This window comes from Xyrauchen texanus, chromosome 2 (genome assembly GCF_025860055.1).
Source record: "Xyrauchen texanus isolate HMW12.3.18 chromosome 2, RBS_HiC_50CHRs, whole genome shotgun sequence".
In the NCBI taxonomy this organism is placed as follows: Eukaryota; Metazoa; Chordata; class Actinopteri; order Cypriniformes; family Catostomidae; genus Xyrauchen; species Xyrauchen texanus.
The window spans coordinates 31,391,235-31,411,101 of NC_068277.1; the positions used below are offsets into that span (position 1 = coordinate 31,391,235).

Here is a 19,867-nt window from a genome sequence, read left to right on the forward strand (position 1 = left end):
CACTCCTTGTAGAGTGTGCTCGAACCCGCAAGGGGGCGGGCACGGCCTAGGTCTGGTAGGCCAACACAATGGCGTCCATGATCCAATTGGCAAGCCTCTGTTTGGAGACAGCGTTCCCTTTTTGCTGTCCACCAAAGCAGACAAAGAGCTGCTCATAGTGTCTAAAGCTATGTGTGCGATCCAAAAATGTGCACAAAGCACGCACTGAACACAGCAATGCTAAGGTTGGATCACTACCTGATCCCTGAAAGGGGTTGTAGGAACCTTGGGCATGTAGCCCGGTCAGAGTCTCAGGATGATGTGAGAGTCTGCTGGACCGAACTCCAGGCAGGTGTCGGTATCAGAGAACGTTTGCAGGTCCCCAACCCTCTTCATGGAAGTGAGCGCGATCAGGAGGGCCGTCTTCAAGGAGAGGGCATTTAGTTTGACTGATTCTAGCGGCTCAAACAGGGCTCTCCGTAGGCCCGAGAGGACAATGGAGATATCCCATGAGGGGAACAGGCATGGCCTAGGAGGTTTCAGCCTCAGGGTACCTCTAAGGAACCTGATGATCAGGTCATTCTTCCCTAACGACTTACCGTCCACTGCATCGTGGTGAGCTGCTATGGCGGCTACATAAATTTTCAAGGTGGAGGGGGACAGCCATCCCTATAACCTCTCCTGCAGAAAGGAAAGCACTGAAATGACTGTGCACCTCTGGGGGTCTTCGTGTCAAGAAGAACACCACTCAGCGAACAGACGCCACTTCAAGGCATACAGGCGCCTCGTAGAGGGGGCCCTAGCCTGAGTGATGGTGTCTACCACTTGCAGCGAGTAGGCCACCGAGGTCTTCCACGTCCTGTTGTCCTTCAGGTTTACCTCCGCAAGCCAATCTGGATGCCGGACACGTCAGAACACGTTTCTGCTTCAGCGTCTTAAACGGGAGTCTGTGTAAGGCCCCGGTTCAGAACTCGCAGGTCCAAGATTGGCCGTAACCCAATGTCTTTTTGGGTACAATGAAGTAAGGGTCGTAGAATCTTCAGCATGGCCGGCCGTGAGACGGGTGGCGTCTGCTTCCTGCAGGGGGCTCGAGGCCGGGGCGGGGCCTCAGGGAGACGCCCTTGGCAACGAGCAGATGGGGTACAGGATCTTGAGCCGTGCCGGGGCAGGATGTGTTGAATGGCCTCCGTCTGCTGCTTGACTGTCGAGAACTGCTGGGCAAAGTCCCTGACGGTGTTGCCGAATAGGCCGGCCTGAGAAATGGGGGCGTTCAGGAAGCGTGTCTTGTCAGCCTTGCTCATCTCAACCAGGTTCAGCCACAGATGGAGCTCCTGGACCAACAAAGTGGGTATCATCTGCCTGAGAGACCACGCTGTGACCTTCGTTGCACGGAGAGCAAGGTTGGTCACTGAGCACAGCTCCTGCATCTATCCCGGGGCAGAACTACCCTCATGCAGTTCTTTCAGTGCCTTGGCTTGGTGTACTTGCAGGAGAGCCATGGCGTATAGGGTGGAGGCGGCTTGTCCGGCAGCAACATAGGCTCTGGCCACCAGGGACGATGTGAACCAACAGGGCTTGGATGGAAGCTTCGGGCACCAGCGTATTATCCACTTGGGGCATCATGAGTAACCACTGGCCGTGCCACCTTCGAGAGAGCGGGGGAGCTGAAAGATCGGGACCAGGCAGTGAAAGGTGCCTTCCACTAACTCGTCAGCTCCTCGTGCACTTCTGGGAAGAAAGGCACTGGGGCGGGGCGCAGCTGTGAGTACCGGCGTGAGCCCAGACACCAATCATCGAGCCGCGAGGGTTCAGGGGAGAGCGGAGGGTTCCACTCCAGCCCGACACTCACGGCGGTCCGGGAAAGCATGCATCCGCCTGTGAATGGGCGACCACGCCCAAAGGGGGAAGCCCAGCGGAGGTTTTCGCGTCAGACAGGACACCACTCTCCGATGTTGCGGCCGAGAGCTCATCACCTTCACGGGCACCGAATAAGAGGTCGAACTCACCCTGGGACCAGCCAGCACCCTCATCACTGAGGCACCCAGGGGCGATCTCTGCAGTGCACCTGTGCAGAAAGGGGAGAAAGCCGCTGTAATGCGGCGTAAGGATCCAGCAGAGGTGAAGGATGGAGATCGCTTGCTCAGTTTGAACCATCGACCGTTCATCTCCAAAGAGAAAATCTAATCAGTGGTGTGGAGCGTCCCCTCCTTTATACCCATATGTTCAGGGGAGGGGCGTGCAAATACCACTCGACAATTCTCATTGGCCTTTTATCTAAGATCAGAGGCGTCTCAGGCTCTCAAGTGACCCCTAATGTGAGTGACAGATAGGGAAATACAATTACCATGTTCATATACTATTGTAGTTACATGTTGCTTCAAGGTAATTAAAAAAATACCATGGTACTTCGCTATATTACCACATTCATATAACATTGTATTAACATAGTGCTCCCAGGTAATGATACATATCCAAAAGACATTGTAATGCCATATTACTTTTTTAAGTGCTTTCGTGTAGGCTAATGTGTTTTGATACTCTTTTGGTTGGAAAATGTATATACCTGCTGAAGTCGTTCACAAGATGTACAAGTATTGAACTTAATAAAGACTGTCTTCATCACTGGCAAATGATAGGATGTATTTGGAGGTTTGGTTTCCATTGATTGTTTGTAGATCCACTGCAACCAGTGTTATCTTTATTTGCTGTGTTATAAAATATTCCATGATCTTGTTGACAAGTGATAGTGCACACCAAATGATTCAGCAGCGTGAGTCATTCAGACTGAATCGTGAACCAATTCACGTGTGACCAAATCATTGTAAAGAACGGACTCAAATGAGTGAGCAATTATGTGACATAATTTGTTTTATGCAACTTCGATGCATTGAAAATTGCATAATTTTAAAGTTTTGTCAATAAATTCAGCTGGCTTACGTGTCATGAATTTGAAACCAAACCTTGCGTTTCTGGAATTCAAGGAGATGGAGGGCGATATTTGGGGCCTGTAAACTGAAAATGCAAAGACAGAAACTAATAATTTATTATAATATATTATAAGTTATATTGCTAATATATTTTACATTTGCCATTTTTTTTATTTTTTATTTCTTCTTTAATTATTTATTTTTTATAATTTTAACAGTAGTATTTGTAACAAGAACATAGTAAACACATGGAAGCATGGATCTTCCTCACTACCCTGGTTGGATGTAAAATATTTATGTACATAAATGATTTAAATAAAACAAACTATGGCATTTTTGTAATTGTAAACTGTAGACCTACTCTAAACACATGTAAAACAATAAATAAAAGAAGTAACAAAAATGTATTATATTCCTTCATGCCCCTAATGTGACAAATTTAATAGAGTTAAACTGCCTAAAGTACAGTTAGTGTTACTATAGTAAATTAAAGGGTGGTGATTTCTGTGCTGAATTCAAATGGTTTCTACTTCTCGTGCCTTGTTTCTCACTGATTCATGCAAAGCTGAGAGTTTAAGAGCTTGAGCTTTAGCCGAGGTTGTGCCACCACCTATGTATTTGACACTGCTAAACCAGATATTTCAGACTTCAAAATCAGATGAACCGCCTTACAAATGTGTACCAACCCGTATAATTTAGAACCAACTGATATAATCCAAGTCTAGATAAATGTTTTAATGCAAAGAGGAACTTGATGATAGATTTTATTATTATGACTGATAAACACCCCCATTTGTAACCTAACACCCCCCACTCTACTAATTTGCTCTCAGCGCCCCCTGGCATCCTTTGAACGCCCCCTTGAGGGGCCATACCGCCCGAGTTGAGAACTCCTGGCCTAGAGCCATGCTAGTACAAACACAACACAAGCACCCAAATGCTCTCTCTCTCTCACTCTCTTGAACACACACACACACACAAACACAAACACATGAGTTAGTGTTAGCTTTCATGTCATTAACTGTTTGGAGCACACAGGAATAAACATAAAATGAGGTTAAAAAGAATCCTCTATAATGAGTACATTTAGTTTGACAGTTAAATGACCTTTCAATCAATATCTCTTGTCTTTATATACTGTATGTGCCTCTTTATCTGAGTATATACTGTAGGTTTTTATGTACTGTGTGTTGCGTAAGAGCTGTTTGTGAATCATTCATTCACAACAAACATCTCCCAAAAAATACCAGAATATGATAAAAGAGATATGTAAACACACACAATGACAAGAGCCAAGCATACTTGTCACACTGAAAATGTCCTTGGCCTTTTAATGGTTTCCAGATGCAGTGTGAATGGGGCAGAGACAGAGAGGGGTCTGTTTGGTAGCCGTTCACTTGAGAAAGCCTTTGTTGATATTGCCCCACATCAGTACAGCTAAACTGACAACCATGCTCACATTTAAACTACAGACTCAGCTATTAAACTATTTAGGCAAGGTTAAATGGAAAATATTTCAATTTTCATAATCTTTGGTGCAATTTAGTAAATATCCTCATTACAGAGAGGAACAGATGAGTTTATCTTGCATTCTTAAAGCTGGCAAAGATGAGTTGCTCATTAACTTTGTTTGAATGATATAAAGAGGTGAATGAGACATTGTGCAACTTGCTTCTGAGTTTTTCTTTGCTTCCACAATACTCATACTGTCACAGTAACACAAATAAAACTCTGGGCAGGGTTTCAGGTGAGCTTTGGCCAAGCAGACATAATGGAATGCCAGAGCTGAATCTGAGTTGAGCCCCTTCATCATTTTGCCAAAAGCAACAAGCAATTATGATGTCACAATGATGGACGACAAATATTAAACTCCTTCAAAACTCCCATAACCCATAAAGGCATCGTAGGCGGATCTTCTTTTTACAAGAGATCTAAATTTACTTGTGAGAAAACTGTATCACTATCTCTGTCAATGAGATCCTCTTCTAGTTTGAGAAAGTAGCATTGATAGACGCATTGAAACACCAATTCACTACTCAGATTTTTTAATCGTTGTCCCCTCAGTTAAACAATTGGGCAGCCAGGGTTTTTTTGTTTTGTTTGTTTGTTTGTTTGTTTTTTGTAATACCAATATGATTTTGACAGCTTCGAGCCCAAAACCAAACTGACTTCATATAAAGGAGTGAAAACACAGAAAGTGTGATGCTACTTTTTCCTTCATCTGTAATGAAGGAAATAAAGAGGTATGGGAAGTAGTAAACAAGTACATCTTACCACTTCTGTCCCCCTGCCATGTGTTGTTGGACAGTGTAGCCAAACTGTGTCTGCCTGGGGCCCTTTATGATCCTGTGGTTGCTGGTGTCAATATTGAAACAGTCATGGAACCCTGTAAGCAGACATAGATCATTCAGATATGAACCAGCATGCTTTGACATAAGAGTGCATTTATTGGCAAAGGCGATACATTCTAAGAGCCAAGAAACTTCAGCAATGACCCAAAACTAAGATGGAAGATTTCACGGTGACTAAACTGTGGAGTTGCCAGCTCAAAGAGTCCTAAACAGTAGTGCTTCTATAATGCAGGTAAACTACAATACACAACAGTTAGTTCTGGTCCTCAAATTTGATCTTGTGTCCCAAGAGTGCTAATATTCAGTATAACAGCATTGGATGCTTCACTATTTGTATCGCTCCACTTGTCTGTGTTCAAAGCTTCCTAAATAGCGGTGGGGATTTTGATTAATCTCAATGATTCGAGTCTGTTCACCAAAAATATTCGTTTAGTGACCATTTCTGGAGATTACACCTTTATGTCAGTAAAATTATCATCTTTAATGTTATTTAGTCAATGAATATTTGACTAATTCATTAAACAAACCTGAGTTCAGTCATGACAATTCTCAGAAATATTTAGCATATTGATGGTCTTGACTGACTAGATCTGCTACACTGTGGCTGCTGCTGCAGAGGAAGTACGAATACTTGCTTTGGTAGAGTATACACAGACATGCTGACTTAAGCATGTGAACATACTGCTGCTGCTGCTGCACAATTTGACATACAAACAAACCCCATGTAGCAGATCTAGACCAGTGCAGCTGGGGAGGAGGATGGTTTTGTAGAGAAAAATGGCTTATTTGGAAAACTGAGCAAATTAACAAGTCTGAAAGAGAGAGAAAGTACACAAGTTGACTTTCTGCCTGATTAAATGTCAAACGACTCATGTGAGCCAATTGGCTTAACATATCACATGTGAGCAAGCTCACTAACAGATAACAAATTCAAAGAACCTGTCAGCGTGTTCCATGCAGAGTTTCATGCCTAAAATTTAGTAATTTGTTCACAACAGCAACAATGTAAGTGAACAGGAACATGTTGTTCACTTAAAAGATTTGTTTAGAAACGAATCACCACTAGTCAAAAACTAGACAAAGAGAGCAGCCTAGAGAGTTGTGCTTGATGCGTTATTTTTTCGCTGGTGTAGAAGAAAACGCACCAACTAATTGGCCAATTTATGTCCCAAATGTAAGTTATTTATTGTTATTTACGTGTTTGTTGATCTGTTATATAAAAGCAATATTATTTCAACAACACACAGCTTGTGTGATATTGCTGAAATGGATGCCATCTTTGCTGCTTCTACACAGAGAGAAATATTCTGATTATTCAGATTTTTCATTTGTGTTAATGATTTGATGCTCTTCAAATATTATGTTATTCAACTGCCTTGAACATAGATGACTGAACAATGAGTAAACAGTTAATGAGATGCTCATAAAATCTTTTTTCTGTTTATTGTGCATAATGAGTGTAAGGTTGCTAAAAGATGTGATCCAGAAATCTTCCTTAAATAAAAGGCAATTTTCAGACACTTTGGTGTTTTTAAATTTCAGTACATTTCACAGACTTTGCTTTTTCTGTTTTAAAAGGGGGTCTATTTACAAATGGCATGCCAGAATGGCTTATGTTCTGATGGCCCAATATGTGTATTGTAAATAATATAATGATATATTCTTAAAATAATTGTTTAAGAAATAAAATAATACAAATGCAAATGGGGCAACATAAAAAAAAAAAAAACCTTGGTGTCTCCTTCAAAAATTGCTCTTGAGAATTGTTATGTTTATTGTCCCCCCCAACATTTTGATGAAATGTTCGCCCCTGGCTCGAGGTAATGTAGAAAGCCTCCATGATTTCCACCACTCGATCTGACCATTTCCATCTCTTTCAACAGACTCTAATGTGGGACACACAGGACCATTAATCCTCCTCATGGATGAGACTAAACAATAAAGCTGTCAATCACCAAGAGGACAGACTGTCAGTCAAAGTCAGAGTGAAGTAAGGAAGTTATTGTTGATTGACAGAGATCTTTGAGGATGGTCCATCCATTTTCAGTCACAATGCAATGTACAAGCCAACCTCTAGTAAAACTCTGCTCTTTTGAGATACTGAAATATCACCAGGATTTTTTAGGGCTACAGATCATTTATTTATTTATTTAAATATTAATAGAAAAATGTGAGCAAATACTGTACCTCTCTCTCTCTCTTTTTTTTTGTGCAAATATTCTCAAGCAAATAGCACATTCAGAGGTGGTCATCTCAACTAAGAACATCGCATGATGGCAACACCACATCATAAAGATCCCTATCTAATGTATAAGCATGGCTCTTAAAAAAAATCTAAAGCAGGTGCTGAACTTAGAAGAAAAGGCTTTGATCCAAGTGTAAGCACAATGGTTAATTTTTCTGAGAATAAAACTGAATTACACTGTTAATCTCTGTTCTGAACCCCTGATGATAGCATATGGATATCATAACCCTGCACACGTGGAAACCAATGCAAAGGAATGTATCCATTTGAGAAAAAATGGCAAGTATGAAGAAAACATACAGTACTATGGGGTCTGATGAGAGGCCTGATTTTCTCTGGTGGCCTCAGGTCTCTGGTGCCTCCACTTTGGCTTGTGTACCAATGGAAAAAACAGAGAAAAGAAATCTGCTCTGCATTCATTTAAAAGACTTTGCATGAAAGGGTCTTTGAAAATAAAAGTAATTTATTTTCTAGCTGTCATCTGTAAAAGTGAAATAGTTTATTGATGATAATGCTGATAATGAAAATGTATGCTTCACATTGGGATGCAGTTTCCATTCAGTGTATTATATCATGCAGAGGATTGATAGATGAGATGAAGAGATCTTCCCCTTAGTAGAGAGGGGAAGAGGTGTTAAGTGCCTTTAGCTTCCTCTCTTTCGCTCTCTCTCTCTCCCTTTCCCACATACTCTGTCAGTAGACAAGTATAAATGATGACAGTCTACAGTTGTGTTGGGGATGATGTAAAAGCATATTTGCACATTAATCTGCTCAGTCACAAGAATGCAAAGACAGTAATGTTGACCACATGTTTTTCCAAGCTTCATTTTTGGTCATTGATTTTCAGAGTAAGTGAGAAGAAGAGCTAAGAGTGAGACCCTGCCAGTCATTGAAGGAGTTTTATTTCTGATCAGCAGTAAGTCCCTCTGTGAGCAGCAATGAAGGCTCTCATAGAGAAGAAGAATTTGACCCTGGTCTACACACAGCAGGAATTATCTTCATCAGATTCTCTGCCCCATGCCGTAATTCCTCCTACGTACATCCAAAACTGATGCTAATAAAAATGTGTATTTAACAAAAATACACTCACTGAGCACTTTATGTGCCAGATGTGGTCTTCTGCTGTTGTAGCCTCTAGTTTCGATGTGTTGTGCTTTCTGAGATGCTATTCTGCTCACCTCAATTGTAAAGAGTTGTTATCTGTGATACCGTAGCCTTTCTGTCAGCTCAAACCAGTCTGGCAATTCTCCTTTGATCTCCCTCATCAACAAGGTGTTTCCATCCACAGAACTGCCGCTCACTGGATGTTTTTATGTTTTTGGCACCATTCTGGGTAAACTCTAGAGACTGTTGAGCATGAAAATCCCTGGAGATCAGGAGTGACAGAAATACTTAAACCACCCATCTGGCACCAACAATCATGCCATGGTCAAAATCACTAAGATCAAATATTTTCCCCATTCTGATGGTTGATGTGAACATTACTGAATTTCCTGACCTGTATATGCATGATTTTATGCATTGCACTTCTGCCACATAATTGGTTGATTAGATCATTTCACGAATAAAGGTGTTCTAGTCATTTGAGTCAAAGACTCAAGTCAAAGACTCAAGTGGTTGTGTTTTCTGTGCTTCAGTTTGTTTGGTGTTTGGTAGAATTCACAAGAACTCTCTAAATTTTAAATCTTTGTGTCATGTATATTTTGTTGGTTCATGTTTTTCATGTCTTTTATTTAGAAAATTCTAGTTCCTGTTTCATGTCATGTGGTTCCCTTGTCATGAGATTCCATGTTTCCCTCCATGTTCATGTGTCTTGTTTTCATTGGTTGATTGTCTTGTTATCTTGTTTAGAGTTCTTTGTTTTTATTGGTTATCTTTGTCATGTGTTCTCCCATGTCATGTATTTACGCCTCATCTTCTCCTTTGTCCATTGTCAGGTATTGATTGTTTATATGTAACTTTGTTGGAGAGTCAAGTCTGTTAAGTCTAGTTATGCCAAGTATATGTTATGCCAAGTTCATGATTATGTTTACTTCATGTTTGTAGGTTTATGGAATACACATTGGAATAAATTTGCACTTGCGTTCTTTACATCATCCTCTTTGTCAATGCCAGTGCCAGCAACAACATTACAGACACTTTGGCTGTTCAAGCTGATTAATTCTCAGAGTAAAGTTACTCTCATCAGAGGTCACATACATACATTAATTAGTCAAGTGGCCAGCATTGATCTATATACAATAGCCAGGTCCATGCAGAATGTTTGAAAACCTTGTTTAAAGCATTCCTCTAAATTCTGATTATTTTCCTCAGAATCAGCTCAAGAAATAAGAAAACAGAAAAAAAAAAAATCATATTCTGTCTGGTCCTCCTCTAATTCACTTATGTGTCAACATACTGTAATGTAATGTGGCTATCCTTTTGTACTATCCAGAACCTTTTGATCTTTTTTTCCCAAAGCATTCTCCTAGGAGGCTTAATTTATGAATAGCCATAAAAAGAGAACATAGCTCACACATGTACATAAAAAATAGATCCATCAACTGTCTAATGAAGGAGAAGGAAAGCCTAATAATACCCGTCAGATGCTTGATAATGTCCCTTTTTTTTCTCTTAAGTTTTTCCTAAAGTCTTTCCCACAATCATTGAGCATTTTTCCTATTTTGCTGGATAACTATACATCTAGCAGGCTTCCAGCTCATTTCCAAAAGCAAACTGTCCACACCACTGTCCACACCACCTTAAAGGTAAAAAGACCTTAGGAAAAAAAAATAAAGAAAGAGGGGAGTACAGAAGTTGTATTTTCCATTTGAAATTTCCAACGTGGCAGACACTTTAATATACTCTGTAATATCAGCAGGTCCTATAGCAGGCAAGAGTGAGTTTCCTCTGTATGGAATTCTTTTGCCCAGATAAATAAACCTCAGTATAGTGGCTGCAAGGGTTGTGCTGTGTCCAGACCAGGCTTACGATGCTTTTGGAGCACAATCAAGCTACAGGAGCCACACCACAGTCATATTGATTGAGAACCAGCAGTCTATGAGAGTGCCCATGCTTTCTGAAGGCTTACAATCTTCCAGATTTTCCTAGATCCATGGCACAGTGGATAATGCATGTGCTCAAGATGTTTTAAGCCCTGGCACACAGGTTTGAATCCAGTCTACAGTATGTCATGATCCAGTCCCATTGCCCCTGTCTTATCCCACTGGATTCCTCTCTCTCTTCACTTGTCCTTAAAGGCAGTGAAAAAGCGCTTAAATAAGAATCTTAAATGAGAATCTTTTTTTATATCTATATCAAGAAAAAAGAACTCAGAAAAGATCTTAAGCACAAGACTGAAACAGAAATGTATTCTTGTGATGTACTAATGAGGTTAACTGTGAGCATTGTGCATGTATAGACACTGTAAAATAAACATGTTATCTCCTGAGAAACTTCCATTAAAATGTATGTATTCTTTGAGATGTAAAGTTGCTTAAATTGTCAATTACTGGGATAACAGGGTTTATGGCGTTACATCATCATGGCGACAAAGTTGTAAAATTGGATATCTATCCAATTGGATATAACAGAAAAAGGTTAGTAAGCGATTTTATAACACTAAAATCATGTTGACATATTGTTTGTGTCTTGTGGCTATACTTTTGAAACAGTATTTTAACATTTGCAGACTGACCCCTTTCACTCCAATCATTAGTGCCTCACACTGTAACCCAGATTTTAGCTTTAAAAAAAAAAAAAAGGTAACAACTCAATTACATTTTTGTGGTAATCAAAGTTGTGCCACAGATGCTGTCAATTGAGCTTAACTTATATTGATCCCAGAATATTCCTTTGAAACTCATAAGACAGCAAAGATGATAGCATCCAAGTCACATGCTTACTTTGAGGGTAACTGCCATTGCGATGAATCCAAATGCTTTTCCAATTACATTAGAACTTATTGGTCTTAAAATGCTGCATTAGCAACCCTAGACCCCTTTTTTTGACCCCTAACATGGCTGGACACAGAAATCTTGATCAGGTTAACAGTTTCAAAATCAAAACATTTCTAAAAAATGTTTTGACTTCTTACAATTAATACATTTTGATCCTGAGACCAAGAAAGGAAAATTTTAAAAGCCACATCTAGACCAGATAATCCATAGACTATGCCCCAAATTCACCACCAAAACCAGAACCCACATAAATGCCATCAAATGAAAACTACCAATATTAAACTCTTGCTGCCAAGATCTTAGTTAGGCTTGCAGCTGTGTACAGTCAAGCTCACATACTGTGACAGGACAACCCCTCTAAACATCTGTTCACCCCCCAGTCATCCCTCCCTGCCTTCACAAATATTTATGTGAGGAACTGCCCTGATGCTACAGTATAATGAGCCTTTCTGATGCCCACTGGCTAGGATTACGGGCCAGCAGATTGGCTTTTAATAAACTCCACATGCCAGAAATGCATCTCCCAATCATTTGCTTTGAAATGCTCTTCTCCTTAAGATCTCATGGGCTTTGTGCTATTAAAGTATTGTGCTGAACCTCAGGGGTTGATGTACTTTACATTTTATTACACTCACAGATCAAGAGCAAAATGGCTCAACATTGATCATTCTTCCCAACTGTGAGCTCTGTGGTCTGGAAAGCTCACTGAAGCAGTGTTGAGAGATGACCAGCAATGGATGAGCCTGGTAGCCAATGACTGGGTTTGTGGCCTAAGTAAACTATCCATAAGGCACGTGGCATCAGCAGCCTGATACACCCAGGGCTCAACGCTAAGAATTTTTTCTATTGGCCTGGTTGGGCCAGTGCTTCAGATTTTTACTGGCCCCAACATAAAAATGACAAATAATAGTTTTTACCAACGTGGCTTTAAAATTATGTCTGAATTTTTCTATATCTTATGTTTTTACTATATTGTCCCTCAGGGGCCTGGGTAGTTCAGCGAGTAAAGACGCTGACTACCACCCATGGAGTCCAGGGAATGCTGAGTGACTCCAGCCAGGTCTCCTAACCAAACAAATGGGCCCAGTTGCTAGGGAGGGGTGAATTGCATGGGGCAACCTCCTCGTGATCGCTATAATGTGGTTCTCGCTCTCGGTGGGGCCTGTGGTGAGTTGTGTGTGGATGCTGTGGAGAATAGCATTGGCCTCCACACGTGCTACGTCTCCGCAGTAACGCGCTCAACAAGCCACGTGATAAGATGAGTGGATTGATGGTCTCAGATGCGGAGGCAATTGAGATTCATCCTCCACCACCCGGACTGAGGCACTATGCCACCACGAGGACTTGGGCATACCAAATTGGGGAGAAAAAGGGGAGAAAAAATTAAAAAGAAGGTTGCTGGTTCAATCCCCAGAGCCACCACCATTGTGTCCTTGAGCAAGGCACTTAACTGCAGGTTGCTCCAGGGGGATTGTCCCTGTAATAAGTGCACTGTAAGTCGCTTTGGATAAAAGCATCTGCCAAATGCATAAATGTAAATGTTATGTAATCCCATATATGCGCTTTACAGACATAAATTCATAAATATATCATATTAACTTCAGCCATCCTGCCATTTACTCATGTGCTTTTAAGCCAAGAGTTCTGTGGAGGAAATTATGGGTTTTCGGTCACATGTTAGTCATGCTGTCATGCAACAGACTTGCTACTAAATCGGTTGTGATGTGTAATATACAGTACGTAGATACTAGGCCTAATCTGTGAATTAACAATGTGTAAATAACATGAAATCAGACAACCCAAACAAGACCAAAGCTGACTGATATACAAAAAACAAAAACAAAAATACCTGTATGGTCCAGAAATGAGACATGTGTCAGGTGTTTTATGAGGATGATATGAAGTAGACTGTTTCAAATATTCATCATCACCCTGCAGCTGAGCAGCTCTGGTAATAATAGCCCAATAGTCATAGTGATCTTGCTTCTTTTCATATCAAACGGCATTATCATGTCGAATTAATGTTTACGTTTTGAAACATTATCTAATTAAATGTATTCTTACGTTTTGGATATTGAGCAGCTCTCGATTTCCAGACATGTGTATAACTGGAGTTTAACAAAGTTTATTACGTCTCATTTGGTGAATTAATGAGAGAATTTGTCCTTTTACGAGAGCACATGCATGTAAAACAGTCTACGCTGCATGGAGAGAGATGATGATGAGACATATGCACGGAGAGACATGGATTTTCAGTTCTACAGAAAGAAACTGTATCTTGTGTTCCAATGTGTGGATTACTAATTTTCACCAACATGTAAAAAAGAAAAACGAGGGGGTTTTGCGCACTGTGAACACGGCATGTGCGGGGATATTTAAAATGTTGCACAAGACGTTTAATCCCACTACGAAATTCATTAAGTGGGTTTTTCCAGCCATTTTCTACACATTGGTAATAGCTGCTGCTGAGACACTTGGAAAAGAGCGAATACAGTGCTAGGAGAGTGTGCTCGGTGTCTGCATGATTTTGTGCGTACACATGACTGTGCCTTGGCGCATCCAGTATATTATGCATTTGCGTAATCTTTGCGAGATAAATGTACTTGCGCTCACTCCTCGGATAGAAGACTTTGTTCACACCATGTAATTTTTGTGCTCTCTTGCTTGTTGTTTGCTTGCATTAATGTTATAAATGCAGAACTGGCCCGATCGGGCAAGTGAGAGTTTTAGCAACTGGCCTGAATCTTTCTCACACTGACCACGGGTCATCAGGCAGTCTGTTGAGCCCTGCTCCACAGTTGGGCATTACTTTCTAAGCTCTGGAGTTCCTCATCATTACATTTGCACATCAAAATGGTAATTTACCATTGGTAAAAGCTTCTGAGATCACAGCCAGAATTATCTGCTACTAACTATTAGGCCAATAAAAAATTCCATGCAGTCTGTACAGAACCGAACTGAACAACTAGTTGTTAATGACGTGAGTAATGACACTTGTGAGATGTGTCCATCTTCTCTTGATGCAAATCACACAAACAGAGGTATGTGTCTTCATTCATTCATCGATTCCAGTCTGTCTCTCTCCCCTGTAGTTTCTCTGATCAGCCCTGCAATCTCTGGGTAACCCAGTACAATACTGTCTAGAGCGCATGCACTGTAACAGCCGTTTAGACATGCATAAACAAAACATGGCGATTCTGTCGACAGCAGCTAACAAAACATTGTCAGATGATAATGCATCTGTGGTGGATAATCTCTTTGCTCAAAGACAGTGAACACAAAACAGGTTAAAATTGTGTCATTCATGTTTCACAGGTGCAAGACACTGCAGCGTTGCTATGGTTATCAATTGTCAATCATCGCAATTGCGGGAGTCAGTACTGTACTGTACCCACATGGAATTAAAATTTAGGGGATTCACTAGGGGATTGCATAGTCACTCCTGAAACTATGCAATGTGTGCATGGCCTTACATGACACAGATACATTTATGCAACCTGTTTGGTTACATCATAAGCACTCAGAATGTATGGATATCTGGGGGAAACAGAGTGTATAGAGGAAGAGAGATAGAGAAGCCAACAGTAGCAGAGTAGACAGTATAGTAGCATGATAGTATTAGTACAATGGTAACGTTCAAATAACAAAACATGATTAAAACAATATGAAATTCAACTCTGCTAGACTTGATTGGAATTAGCATGACTCACAGCTGGTTTACAAGCATATGTTTAAGATGAGAAACTAACAAACTCTCAAAAAAATACATGCATGTGTGCACATTCACCTCAACACTCTTCACATCTATCTCTCTCTCTATATATATCTTTAGCCTTTTATCAGTTCTATAGATTTATCAGGACAGATCAAATTCCTCCTCTTTTAGCCAATAATTAAATAACAGAAATTCAAAACCAAATATTCTGACATCCTAATTTTTTGCCAAACAGACTGACAGACTGACAGGCAGGCAGACAGACAGACAGACTGATTGATTGATATTACATCAACAATCCCTGAAAACATCAGAACAGGAATACATATTTGAATTCTCAAAGACCTTCAACCCAGGACAGCACTGGACTGCAAAAGTTCTCTCCTTAAGTATTATGCTGAAATTGTCGTTTCACAGATAACTGAACTTTAATCTGGCTGCTCACCAACACTTTTCCCGACACAGGAAACAATGAGTTCCTGATTCTGTATGTGCCTGATAACATCTCCTTTCAGTTCAAATTATGCAAGTGCTAAGAATGGAAGTTGGAGAAAAGTTAAACTCCAACCATACCACAGCCAATCCAGCATCCCCATCTATCACAGGAGGTCAGTGTAACAGTGCCTGACAGTGGAAAGCAGACATGGGAAACACCTCTGCATAATCACATGCACATAAATCACATCCATGACACTTATTCTACTCTCGTACAGTTACATGTTGCAGAGTACTGAATTTTGTTTGTATGTCAATGGACAATTTGCATGCCACGTCTCTCTTCAGTGTCTTTTAATTGAAAATAGGCATCTCTTCTAACCACACAGACACAGACTAGAGGTCTGTACGGGCCTTAAAATGAAACCTGAACCCAACCTGTACCCGAGACCGTGTGGCCCGACCCTACCTGGCCCGAATGATACCATCAGATTTTAAGCCAGAACCCGACCTGAACCCGAAATTGCTTACTATCTAATTTCTTCTCCTAGCAAGTACTGTTGCAATAGGCCCTTTTTTATGCAAGCATATAGGCAACATTCAAAACAGTACTGAAACAGTAAACATACACAGTTTTAACCAGGCACAGTGGCCCCTTATTACACTAGAGCAGAAGGGAAAAAAGCTTTGCCTAACCATTTATGTGCTGAAACATCTCTTGGTGCAGAACAGTCTGGTATAAATGAAACAATGCAACAGTCCCCACTATGCAGCCTGAACTTGTTCAGAATGTTGAATCTTTGTGACAACTGTGCTAAAAACAATCTAGGCACAGTGCAAAGAATGAAACAGAGCGCAGGTGTCTCAATGTGCGTTTTTGATCATCTGAAGTTCTTTTTAACTAGACATGGTGTTTAAACTGTGCTGGTCCTGCGCGAGATGCTGAAGAATAAGCGAGATACGGTGCAAATGTTTGTGGCTCACTGGGGGGTGAACCACATATGTGAGCAAAAACATGTTCGGTGTGAATGGCCTCTAACTTGTCCATTAGAGTGTCTATGAGTGAGAGAGAGTGTGCGCAAAACAAGTTCAGTAAGCCTGTTTATTTTTTCACTCATTACAAATCCTACCGGAACCTGAAGTCCTACTTGAAAAACTGACCTGAACCCGGCCCGAAATCCATCGGGTTCTCGGGTCGCATTGGGCCTGGGTCGGATTGCAGACCTCTAACACACACACACACACACACACACACACACTTACCTGGTAGCATGCTGCAGAGAATCCAGACTAGGAGGGTGCAGTAGTACTCCATGTGTGTGTGTGAGGGAGAACTTGAACGAATGTGTGTTAGTGTATGTACGTGTGTGTGTGTGTGAGGATAGAATATCCTGACAGTGTGCTCTCCTGTACACCCGACTCTGATTGACTCTACTCCTGCTAAAAACACTCTCTATATCTGAGGCAAGGAGGAGGGGACTGTGGCCAAACTAAAGGAGGTGCTCATTCAGCAAATACAGAGATCTTCTCTATCTTTTCCACTTCATTTCTCCTTCATTTCGTCTTTTCGAGGCAATTGGCTGTTTGTCCATCTATGGTTGAGTTGGGTCACTCTATTCTGAGCTCATGCATTGCTCCTGAAAATGTGCTCCATATAAGTTAAATTTGAAAATTTAAATTTTAGGAATAATGATCTTCCATGATCTAATTTGCGTAACATATAATCTGTTTACTTTCCCATTTGATTGATGCAGAGATTTGTGGTTAACATTGCAGCATGTTACCTTGTAAAGCCCAATGACAAACTCTCAGTACATCCTCAGCCACCATCCAAACCACCTAACCCAAGCATATAATTACAGATTATATAATAACTAATACAGACGTTCTGCCCCCTCTAATAATGAAATATGGCACACATCAGTTTCAACTTGACCTTGACAAAACCAAAGTAATTAATAAAAGATCAAAATGAACATGCAGTGTAATTGTTCTCACACATGTAAACAACCAAACCCATACAAAAATACAGCTTATTTCGAGCTACCTCGAAATTGTGGCATGTATCAACTCATTAAGTTTATATTTGTTAACATTAGTAAATGCAATAGGTCTGAACTAACAATTAAAAATACATATTTTTACAGGATTTAATGATCTTTTTTCATATTAATTCAAAAAGGCTAACCCAAAGACATTATAAAACATTTAAGGAACAAAAGAGCTGATTGTAGTTTAAACATCCTGAGTGACCAAAGTTAAGGTTGTTGCTCTCATTAAGAATACTTAAAAAGCCATCTTTTCTTTCCTTTCATCAGACCTTTCTATCAAATCCAGGCATCTCAAAAGTGCAAAGTAATTCACCCTGTATGGAAAAGAGGCAGCTGGGAATGTTTGAATTGTTCAAATTCTGCTCAAGACTGTAAAGTCAAACCAAAGAACTGGGTAGTTACTCAGTCAGACAGAATAAGGCACATTCAGAGGGTGAGAGATAGCCAGGCAGGGGGTGGGGGGGTTTGCACAAAAAAATATTAAACAGATGTTTAGGTCATTCCCAGACAGACAGACAGACATACAGAGTGTGAACACTCTAATCATTTCAACAGACACTAAACTGACCAAAGAAACAGAGCAATGTGGTTACACTCATTCCGGGCAGGTATCTGATGATATATATGAAGGCTTTTTATAGCTCCCCTAATTACATTCAGTGTTTAGAATATACTGTAAATCCATCATAGACATGAAATGTGTATTACTGCATGATCCAATATGTTTTCCAGCAGTTCTGTAATTAGAATAGCAAATTCAGATTTTTTTAGACATTATTAATCATGCAATGAGGGTCATCGAGAGATAAACTAGCCAGGGTGAGCCAAAACAAGAAAAATACCAGGTACAACCCTTGACTAGCATATACTAAAGACTTCCCAAAAGCAGAAGCAAACATGCATTTTATCAGACAAGATGTAAGACAGGAGGCATTTGGTTGCATGCCTGTAGCAAACTCCTGTGCTCTTCTGAAGTGGATAAAGAAAAGCAGGGGAAGAACAAAAAGAGGGTAATCATATAAAAAGATAGAGAAGAGCTATTTGGTTATAAAACAAAACATGAGGCCGCTTTTCCCAGTATTGTGGGGTTTCAGCTCATAGCTCAAGAATCCCACTGTCAATTTGGAAAATGTCAACAGTCTGAAACAAATGATAAATCGGAAAGGAACCCACAATTACAATTAAAGTCTGTTTCTCTCTCTCAAAAGAGGAGAGGGGCCTGAGAGGGAGTTGGGTTGTTTCAGTCACTGTTTCCACATTGCTTCATGCTTTGCCCATGATTCTGAACTGCTGACCAAAAATACCATGCCAATATTTAAGAGAGAGGAATTCAGTCAAGAGAGTGAAAGAGAGATTAACACAGAGAAAGAACTACAGAAATGACAGAGTTCTCTGAGCAGTGTAAGAAGTTGTTTTCTTTTGGAAATCAGACCCTCATTCCTCCCTCGTTAAATGTGGGGGTCCAAAGCGCCTTGTTGATGAAAGGCTGGAAATAAATCCCTGTCCTCTGCAGGACCAACACTTACCTCATGGCCACAGAGCCTCAAACAGCAGCAGCAACTGCAAACAATTAAATTGACCCAATAATGGCCATGTTACCTGCTGCATGATTTTTGACTGAACAAAAATCTATCTATCTATCTGTCTGTCTGTCTGTCTGTCCGTCAGTCCGTACGTCTGTCTATCTATCTATATCTATCTGTCTATCTGTCTATCTATCTATCTATCTATCTATCTATCTATCTATCTATCTATCTATCTATCTATCTATCTATCTATCTATCTATATATATGATATCTGTATATCTTTCTGTTTGTCTGTCTGTCTTTCTGTCTGTCTGTCTGTCTGTCTACCATTCTATTGTTTTCTGTTTAAGTTTTTTTTTTTTTCTGGCACAGCAAATCACAAAAATCACATACTGTTGACATACATAGCAATGTCAGTGACAACTCTGCTTTGGTCAAACCATAGAAGTCACCACAGTGTCATTCAGATAAACCGAACACCAATGACAGTGCTAACCCAAATCTTGACCTTTGACTGTTGCTGTATGATGTTGTTCAAAACATGGCAACCACACTTAATAATACTGAACTGTGATCAAATATGGCTTTCTTATATTTTCTATCATTTGCTTTCAAAATTTCAAATAGCAACTGTCAGTTGCTCAGGGAGCAGATGCTGGTTCACATATACACTCAAAATTCAAGATGTAAACTTACTGT

General features: G+C 40.4%; 1 protein-coding gene across 1 annotated transcript in view; it reads right to left on the reverse strand.

Moving 5' to 3' along the window:
- Nucleotides 1-16,996, reverse strand: part of LOC127662323 (integrin alpha-11-like) — a 70,213-nt gene extending 53,217 nt beyond the window's left edge. Inside the window, exons 1-2 of the mRNA XM_052153451.1 lie at nt 16,854-16,996; nt 5,181-5,292 (exon numbers count right to left, since the gene is read on the reverse strand). Of these exons, the coding sequence (XP_052009411.1) occupies nt 5,181-5,292; nt 16,854-16,905 (164 nt within the window). The 5' untranslated portion in view covers nt 16,906-16,996. The remainder of the gene's footprint in view (nt 1-5,180; nt 5,293-16,853) is intronic.
- Between the last annotated feature and the right edge of the window lie 2,871 nt (nt 16,997-19,867).